Consider the following 10,248-nt stretch of genomic DNA (forward strand, 5'->3'; position numbering starts at 1 on the left):
TAAGTTGAATGCAGATAAAGGTCCCAAGGTGAGCCCCAATTTCTTCCTAAATGGCTTTCTACATCTAGATTTTCCAGAATATTCACTCAGAAGAGAACCAACCATTTTGGGTATCAACTAGTTCCTAATGGCTGAGGCTACAAAGGCCAAAAAGTATATTTACACTTCTAATAAGGAACCTCTTTTAGTCAGCCAAATCAGGTAAGCTCCATGGGAGTTTCTCCTACTTCCTGCATATCATACAGTTCTGTTATCTGCTATATACCCTCCTTCTTGCCACGTAAGCCCACCTACCCTCTTTCTACTTCAGTCACCAGAGGATAAAGGGTATTTTATTAACAAAGACTGACAGACAAGTTTTGGTAGGTCTGATACTCTGAGGAGAACTCAAGATTTCTCTAATTTGGTCCCTGGGGTGTTATTTCCAACAATTTTTTCTCATTTGGGAGGCTGAATTAGCCCCTCAGCTAGAATTTTATTATTTCCCAGTTAAGAAAATGAGGTAACCAATATCTCTTAAAAGGCCAAGAGCTGAGCTTTCAGAATCTAAAACACAGTTGTTGCTGTTATTGTTTACAAAGGTCTTGGCACTAATTAAGATAAGCAGAAAAGCTCTGCCGGGGTGCCTGGTTGGTCTGGTCAGTAGAGCATGTGACTCTTGATCTCAGGATCATGAATTCGAGCCCCACTTAGGGTGTAGAGCTTACTGGGCAAGGGGAAGAGGGGTGGTGCAGAGAAAGAAAAGAAAGCTCTGGGAAGCCGGACTCAGACTTATCATACAGCTTAGTGGCTGAAAACCCAGCAGCCCAGAATAATGCAGTGAGTCCACAAGAGTATGTTTCCTGAGGGTCAGAGGTCTAGACAACAGGTATAGCATGTAAATTTTAAAAAAGGGGGAGGGGGGATGTAATTCAAGAGAGCTAAGTTTGTCTGAAACAGGAACACCAAACCTGAAAGTACAAATGTGGGTGAGTATACCTTACTTTAAAGAGGAAACAATTATGAATGAGAAAAACATGCTGCTACAGGACAGGATTCTTTAATTCTGGGCTTTGGGTAAGAAGAGAGGCCTCCTTCTCCATCTGTGCCTACTACAGACACCAACTCACTTGTTCTGACAACTCACAGCAGTCCATGTAGTAATAGGGGTCTCACTAGCCTGAACATCTTCTGGAAATGTCCATTCCTAAGTCATAATTCTTCCAGTCATCTTTTTGAGGGATACAAGCTCCAAAAGAGTTTGAAGTTAGGATTTTGGGGTTGGGCCACAAACAAGGAGGAGTCCTCAGTTCCTGACACTGGAGGCAGTGGGCTAAAGATCCTCCACCACCTACCCAAGCAGAAGCTTCATATACAACTGACATAACAAAAAGGCTCCTTATCTGAGCAAGTTCCCTATTAAAGGGAAGGCAATTGTTCAAAGGATAGTCAAACACTTTCCTACTTAAGCAACTGTGTTCTCTGCTGCAGGAGGAAAGATTTAAATTAGACACAATGAATAACTTTAACAGCTGCAAGAGCTCTTGGCTCCTAAAATGGGTAAGACAAGAGTTCATGTAATCCCCTTTGCCCAAAGTCTTTAAAAATAGACCAGATAATTGTGGATCATGTTTATTAGATAATCTATGAACTCCCCTGGAAGCAGGGACAGGAATTGTAGGACTTCTAGAGAGTGGTTTATGTACTGTGAGCCTATAAGTTTGTAATTCCTACTTTTAATTTATATGTGATGACCTTGAACTAAGCACTGCATAACTGCCAGGGCCACCTAATTACCAGCAAGCAGTCTCTATCTCAAACTATAAAGCATCCAAAGTCAAGAACACATTCCACATCATAAAAATAGCCTCAGCCCAAACCCAGCGGGCATGGAATGAAGGCAGTAACTGTAGGCCCGCCTGCAGCTCCCCCTGCAGTGCCCCTGCAAGTGTCTCCTGACAGATCTCAGAACACGCCTGCTCTCGGATGTCAGAAGAAAAAAGAGAGCGATCACCCTTACCTGTGAACAGGGGGCTGAAGGAGACCGGAGAAAAGGCACTTTGAGTTCTTGTCAACCTGGGTTTCCTGGGAGGATGAGAAAGCACACAGAGAATATAATGAAGGGTGGGGGAATGAACACATACACATTTAAATCACCATGACACTCAATTCCAGATGCCCTGAGAAACCTAGTAAACCCTAGTCACTGTCAGCAACACCTTTGTAATAAAGCCTAAAATTAAAGGAGGAGAATGAAATAATTCAGGCAATTTTTAAAAAAAAATTTTAAGATACTTATTAATTCACGAGAGACACAGAAAGAGAGAGAGGCAGAGACACAGGCAGAGGGAGAAGCAGGCTCCACGCAGGAAGCCCGATGCGGGACTCGATCCCAGGACTCCAGGAGCCAAAGGCAGACACTCAACCGCTGAGCCACCCAGGGGTCCCAATTCAGGCAATTTCTTAAATGGATTTGGCTACAAAGTTCAGCCTACAAAGCAATGAGAAATCCCTTTGGATCTCTCCACACCCAGCAATATTAGAAGAGCAAAACACCTTGAGTAGTAATTAGCAAGTCCATTTCTAGAGTAAAAAAGTCAGATGCAAGGTTGATTTTCATGAGAGCCAAGAAAATGGCTCTTGACCTAACAGATGCCATCTCACAGCAAAGGCTTTCCCTGTGGCCCTGCCCCAAGGTGCAGAAGGTCCCAAAGTGAACCAGGGAATAGATCTGGACTTGAGAATGGCTCTATAAGAAGCACAGGCAATGTTCAACCACTAAGATCCTTGATTTCTACACAAATACCCCCAAGTCATGGGGCAAAGCCATCAGCTAACAAGGGGACCCCCTCAGGTTAGGGGCTCTGCCTGGTACCCAAAGAAAATGGCCTCTTCCCCCTCTCTGAGCTGCCAGTCATATAGCTCTCCCCATGACTTCTTGATGTGGCTCCAGGCAGCCAGCTGGAAAACCCAGATCTCCTGTGAAAAGATATACGAAAGGTAACTTCACTTTGTACCGATTTCAACCGGCTTTTCAGTGAGAAATGAAAGAAATCCAAAAGACTCCAACGAAGACTTTCTGGCCAGAAATGTGCTAAGCTCAAAAACCTCACCTCAGGATGATTGAATTGACTACAAGGGAAAGAACTCACAGAAGTGATAAAAATACGCTCTATCTGGACTGTGTGGCAGAGCTTCTGTGACTGTATATACTTGCCAAAATTAATAGAACTGGACACCAAAAGAAAGGTGACTTTTAGGTGGTCATAAATTATACCTCAACAAACCAGACTTGAAACAAAAAACAAAAACCCACAACTTGAACGCCTGACTCTTGGCCTTAAACCTGGCTCACCTTCCACAATTACTCTCACCCAAAGGACTAAATAAAACTTCAAATGCACCAACAAAGAAGCAGCATAGAAAATCCAAGATGAAACCCTATTTGAATTATTTGACTTTGGAAAATCTTTACGCATTTGTTTTAACACAGATGCCTAAGCTTTTCAAAACCATCTTGTGAAGACCTTACTCAGAAAAAGCCAAGACGGTGGATTCCAATCTCACACTCCCTCTGCAACTTCTGCGCTGAGACTTCTCATCTAATGATGGTGCCTACTGTGCCTGCCCCACCCAAGGCACACATAGGAGACACGGCTCCATCAAAATAAGACACAACCACACACAGGCCTCTGTTTATAAAAGTTGCCTGTGACAGTCTGCAGCTCCGTTCCAAAACTCCAGAGGGCTGGAATGGAAAGTTAATTCCACTGGACATGAGCTTTAAGACGGAAGAGCTTCCAAATTGATTTTTATTTGATAACTTGTGGGTACCACATGAAGCCCAGCAAGTAGAAACCTAAAGCACTGGCCTCTCAAAGGGTTCACACCTCAGCCATTTGGCCGTTTGCCTCTTTTCAAAGGAAGCTGCATTACTCTGCCATCTGCCCATGCTGGGGACGAGCCTCTTCAGTGCCAAGCACTGAAGAACGGCAGTACCCAAATGCACACATCTTGCGGGGGCCTTCTCACTGCGGCTCATCTTCTCCCCCACCCCCGGCATTCTGCAGAAGAAGATCAGTTTCTAGGATCTAGAAAAAGAAATACATCAGACTCTGAACACAGGCAGAGCCATTTGCGAGCTCTGGGATGGCAAGTAAGGGGGCCTCAGGGCTGGAGGCTTGAAGAGGTAGAAGGTCTAGGAGACGGATAGGCTAATAACAATAATAAGTGCTTCCTTCTCTCTTCAGGTAGACGCTAACTAAAAATCCAAAGCAGTTTCTGTCTCAAGGATCCTGAGAGCATTCTAATGGCAGTCATTCATAAAAAGACCAATCTAGACAACTATAAAAAACAAAGCAAAGGAACAATTAACATAAAATTGAGGATGGTGGTTATATGGGGGGAGGGAAGAGATGTAATCAGGAAGCAACACACAGGGGTCTTCAAAGCCACTGATAACATTCTATTTGCTAAGCTTAGTGGTGGGTACCCAAGTATGCAATTCATTATTATTATTGCACATACACTTTATGTATCTCCTTTTGTATACATGAAGAATTTAATACGATAAAAGCCCACCTAAGCTGGATGTGCCATTTTGGGAAAGTAACATGAATGATTCAGCTCCAGTAACATTTTTAACTAACCCTTCTATACTACATTCCCATGTTGTTTTATTCCTACCCAGATGACCCGGACAAGCATTAGGGTGCAAAGGTAAGTCATTTTTACTTTGCCAGTGAGCCACTTGCATCTTACCAGCAGAAAGACTTGAGAGGTTGGGTGGGGTAAGATCAGGTGGGCTATATCTCAGGTGGCAGAGAAGGACACAGGCAGCAGAATACCTGAGGTAAAGGTCTTCTTTGGGGCTAGCAGTCCTTTGTGTCAGCTATGCATCACTTGTGCTACAGATAACAAAGAGAATGCCTCTGTCCACTTCCAGTCTGCAAATTGCGGATTGTACAGCAACAGATCCATGGGATAAAATGAGTTAAAAGCATTACACTAGACGGGCCAACAACACATTGATAAAACCACTGGCCACTTTTCAAATTTCTTGAAATCTAAAATATAAACCATGATATAATATTGTCCTCCCTCTCTTGTTCATAAACCCCCTCTACTGATGTCCTAAAACTTAAACCCGTCCTTTTCTACAGTAAATCTAAAATTCGGATGTCCAAATGTCAAGTTTGATGGCCACAATTTACCTCTGTGCCTGCTAGAGCATGCAGTGCCAAGTCAGCCAGCCCGTGCCATTTCCAACACGTCATAAGCCAGTGTCTGTTCATGTGCTACAGGCACAAAAACCATGTGTTCATTTGTAGTTCCAATACACAGACATCTGTGCAGCAAGGTCAGATCCAAAACTCCATCATAAACCAACTTAAAGAACCTATGGAGGGAACTTCCGGGGAAGAGCCAAGAGCCACAACCCAATGTCTAAAGCGTTGGAATGATTTTAGCAGGGAAAATGTTAAGGAGAGAAAGACACAGGCTCAAATGGACAGAGATTTCTGAAGTTAGGTTGCTCATTCCAAATGATAGATGCCAACCAGAACCATTTTGTGGGGCAAGAGTTGAAAAGATCAATGGAGTATGGACCCAAAACCCAAACACAAAGTCAGAACTTCCTCATCACACACCGTAAAATCATCCTGCTCTCAGCATGTCATGCTATTCCTCAAAAAGACCCCCTCAGACCTGGAGACCCAAGGAAACAGAAAAGGCTTTCTCATGTCTGCCAGGTCTGTCCATGACAGAAGGGCCCCAAACTAATGCCAAGACAGCCTGCCTCTCTTTCCAGAATTATATATCTTTTTTCCAAACAAATAGATAGGAAACCACTACAGAACTGTTCTCCATTTCCCCACCTCTCAATTAGAAGACTGCCAATAATAATCTCAACTGTTAACTCGGAAAAAACAAACTTTGAAAAATGAACAAGGTACCCGTTTCCAACCATGTGTGTATTATGTGATGATTTTAAAAGGTTAGATCAAATGCTATTTCTCACTAAATACAAAGGAAGACAATCAGCTCAACATATGTGAAACAGACAAGGGAACTTCACTGGTTTTCCTGAAATAGCAATTCTATATCACACCGAGGCCCACAGGCATCAAGCCCAGCTCTTTGAATTCTAACATATGTGTGCTACAAGGCCTAGCCCAGTTCTCCAGAACAGAAACCTGATTAGTTGGTGGGCCCACTTCCTCCTTCACTTGAAAAGCTAATTCACACAAGGCTTAAGACTCAGTATATCCAGGCAGGTCCACTTAGCAGACTCTAAAGCATTTGAAAGGAATTAAAGGTTTGCTTAACGTTAAAATATGGAAACTATTAAGCCTCATAAAATGACCAGAGGAAGTACTTTCTACTGATAGCTGTGGGAAAGGTAGATGTGGAGAAGGGCAAAGAGAACCATACCCAGAGGTTACTTATTGAAAAGCCCCAAATTATACAGCAAAGACTGCAGAGACTTGTAATTAACCCCAACCAACAATAAGGAGGGAGGTCATATACCTTCTGGCAAAAGACTGACATTTCTCACAGCCTCTAGGTCCCCACCAATCAAAACAAGAGAACAAGCTAAAATTCCAAACTCATCCTTCCTCCCGACAGGGCGGACTTAGGTGCAGATCATAGAAATCACAACTACCCTGGCCAGACTTACCGAGTTTCTCACAGCTGCGAGGCTGCCAACAAGACTGGCACATAGTAAGCTGTGGAAAAGCTAACAAGCAAATCTAGCAGCACCAAATCCTAAGCATTTAAAAAAAAAATTACCAGTTCAATCTTATTACTTCTCCTCCAAAAGCACAAAATATTCCATCTCAATTTCTCTCAACTTCACTCTATTCCTACAAGGACAGGAACAAGACAAGAATCACTCCCATTTTACAGATGAAAAAAAAAAGAGGAAGAATGAAGACAAAATTGGCCTACATTCCACAGCTGATGTTGGAGTTGTTAGCGGAATCTAGATGTTCACGTTCTCTGTGCAACACGCTGCCTCCTAATAGCAGTCAACCAAACGTTCATACACAAATACCTAGCTCTTCTCCAATTCATCAGAAAAAGCCCTTGGACCAAAAAATGTAATTCTCCAGTGCCCTGAACTAAGCTTCTTTGCAGAGCTACAGCCCAATTTGCTCTGCAGCAGAAATCTGTATTGTGCTTAGTGTGAGGGTTGGTAACAGAGCAGCCAATGACCATTAAATTCTGCTTCCAAAGGCAAAAAACCGTATAATGTTATATGCCTTTTCCTCTTCCTAATCTATTAGACGTAGCAGCTAATTTCACGCCACACCTCATATTTGGCGTTTCTGGAATCTTAGACCAAGTCCTGGTCAATATGGAACAAAGGCAAGACAAACCACAAGAAAATTAGCAGTCTATCCTATGTCATTACCCACAGCTTCAATCCTGCCCTCTCCCCATCTGATGAAAATTCCATCTATATTGGTAAGTGGAACATCGAATGCAGAGCCTACTACAAAAAAGCTGTTTCGGCAGCCACACATTTTTTTTTTTTTTTTTTTTTTTTTTAAGACCTGAGCTCCCAGCAAAAGTTCACTGGGAAGCAAAGACAGAAACAAACATCTGCCGGGGGCGGGGGGCGGGGGGGCACGCAACACATATCAACCTACCAATCTCTTTAGGGAATTTGATTTAGGTCTGATCCCCAAGATGATCCTCTGGCACAACTATTCAGAAAGGGCAGCAAAGTCAAAACTGACCCCACTCTTCTTGGGAGTATGCAAACTCCACTGACAGGAGAAGTCCATGGGTGAGAGGTTCCCAGTCCAGGTCACACTTCAGGGTCATGGGGGAAGCTTTGTAGAAATTCAAACTCTTGGGCCCTCAGGCATACTGATCTTTTCCCAAAGCTCCCCATGTGATTCTGGTAAACAGTAAAGTTCTCAAATGTATTGGTCTACCCCATTCTTCAGCCTTAGGTTGTGGCTGCCAGTGTGTCTCAAGAATCCATCATATGAGCTGCACTGAAACCAATTCCAATCTTTGTTCAGAACCCACTCAGCAGTGCAAACCACAATGGCAGGTACCACAAAGGAAGTCTCACTCCTTGACACAAAAGTTGACAGCTCTCTAAACTAATATCCAGACCTAACATGGGATGCCAGAGTGCTGTCCACCCTTGAAAAATGCAGAGGAAAAAAAAAAAAAATCAATGTCTAAGTTTGGAATTTCCATCAATAGGCCTAGAACTCACACACCCATGCCTATATCTCACACTTAGAATACTCACATGAGTTTGAAAGCAAACTGTTTTGTATTCTCACAGGCCACAGGCTTGAGATACCAAGTCTATCTAAGAAACCAACCAGGAAAACATTAAAATGTTGAACCAAGATACCCAAACCATTGCTGGCCTACAGCTGCACCAGTGTGTCACATTATTTGTCTGCATGAGTGTGGAAGGGGTGGGGTGCTGGTACACAGAAAGAATAACAAGCAAAATGGTTACGACACCAACTTTTTACCCCCAAAGACCAAACGTTTTCAGCAGTCTCCCTACCAGGTGTAATGGCAGACATATATCTTGGAAAACTTTAAAAGCCAGGCCGGGGTGGGGGTGGGAGGATGGTTTCAAATCATCTCCCAATTGGAGAGATGCTAACCAGCTGAGAAATGTCACCAGAGTGAACTCTGAAGAGTGGGAGCTGTTCCCACCATCAGCTCTGACCTAATGGGCGATGTCACCACCTTTAGCCCTAAGTCTCTATGCCTCCTTATGAAAAGCGCGTATCCTAAGAATTATCAGGACCGTGTTCGCAGCAGGAGAAAAGGGAAATGAAACAAGAAGAGGAAGTTTTGTCACTCAGCCCCTGCCAGCCGGTCTCAGGTCTCACCTGCCCGCGTCCAGCTCCCGGCCCGCAGAGCCTCCCATGTCCGTCAGGCTCGCAGCTGAAGCAGCCAGCTCTCCAGAAGGCCTCTTGCCGGCCCCATCCCCACTGCTGGAGCCGCCGTTGCAGCTCTTAGTGCGAAAGAGGCGACTGAGGCGGATTTTGAGGGAGCCCTTCCGAGAAGGGCCCGCCAGTGGCCGGAGGGGCCCGGGAGGAGGCGGGGGCGGGGGCGGTTGCTGCTGCTCCCCTCTACCCAAGCGCCCTGGGGGAACCAAGTCCTGCATAGGGAAGGGCACCGGGGGTAATTCCGGACCCGGGGGCTGCAGCACAAGCCGGCCGCCCCCTCCTCCTCCGCGGCCCGGGCTGCTGAGCTCCTCTTCGGAGCAGCTGTTAGTCTCCAGGCTTTCGGCCTCCGACTCCAAGCCCTCCAGGACCAGCAGCGCGTCGCTCGTTTCCGTGGGGTCCTCCCCGGCCTGCGGGGCGGCAGCAGGCGGCTGGGGCTGCGGAGGGGGCGGCTGCGGGGGGCACGGGCACGGGCACGGGCAGCAACCCGCGCCGACCGTCTTGACCCCCGGCCCCGCCGGCTGCCCGAGCCCCAGCGCCGCCAACTGCGCCTCCAGTCCAGCCGCCGGGCCCCAGGTCCGCTCGAGCGCCAAGCCCGGCGGCAGGGCCTTGGGGTCCAGGGCACAGCGGTGCCGGGGACACAGCAGTTCCGAGGGTCCCGGCTCCGGGGCCGCCTCCGCGTCCTCCTCCTCCGGCGGCCGACCCACGTTGCGGAACACCATCAGCTGCGGCGGCCGGGAGCCCCGCGGGCCCGGCCGCGCGAGGAAGGGGGGCGGAGGGGGGCCATGGCCCGGGGGCGGCGGCGGCGGGCCTGGCTCGGGGGCCGCCTCTCCATAGCCGAGCAGGCGGCTCAGGACGCGGTACGAAGCGGCCGCCGCCGCCGCCTCGCCATCCCGGAGCTCGGCCCCCTGCATCGGGGAGAGGAAGGGAGGGCGGGCGGCTGGGAGCCGGGCTGGGGTGGGGACTAGGCCGGGCCCCGCCGGAGCCCCGCCCGCCGCGGCCCCCGGAGCGACAGCGCTAACGGCCGCCGCGGCCTCTGCCTCATAGAGGGGGGCGGGGGGCGCGCGGAGCCCAGCGCTAGCCCAGGCCGCGCGCGCCGCCGCCGCCGCCGCCGCCGCCGCCGCCGCCGAGGACCGCCCCCGGATGGCGTCACTTCCGGGAGGCTGTGACCACGCCCCCTCCCCCAGGGTGTGCTCGGGCCGGCCTCCGCGAAGCGTGACGCTGAGTGCAGCCTGGGCGGCTATTGGCCGTGGGCTGCTTCTCGCCTGGCCGTTGGTCCCCTGCCCCGACCCTTGCTTTTCACTTCCCGGGCGCTGAGGCCGAAGCCGCCCTG

The 10,248-nt window shown here is 47.9% G+C and overlaps 1 protein-coding gene across 2 annotated transcripts in view; it reads right to left on the reverse strand.

Annotated features, from left to right (window-relative positions):
* The window catches only part of SOCS7 (suppressor of cytokine signaling 7), a 32,081-nt gene extending 22,044 nt beyond the window's left edge, over positions 1-10,037 (reverse strand). The window contains exons 1-2 of one of the 2 annotated variants that reach the window (XM_025995804.2): positions 8,859-10,037; positions 2,000-2,064 (exon numbers count right to left, since the gene is read on the reverse strand). In XM_025995804.2, the coding sequence (XP_025851589.2) occupies positions 2,000-2,064; positions 8,859-9,829 (1,036 nt within the window). In that variant the 5' untranslated portion in view covers positions 9,830-10,037. The remainder of the gene's footprint in view (positions 1-1,999; positions 2,065-8,858) is intronic. The other variant, XM_025995805.2, reaches the window with a different exon arrangement.
* Positions 10,038-10,248: the final 211 nt, after the last annotated feature.

This window comes from Vulpes vulpes, chromosome 2 (genome assembly GCF_048418805.1).
Source record: "Vulpes vulpes isolate BD-2025 chromosome 2, VulVul3, whole genome shotgun sequence".
NCBI classification, from domain to species: Eukaryota; Metazoa; Chordata; class Mammalia; order Carnivora; family Canidae; genus Vulpes; species Vulpes vulpes.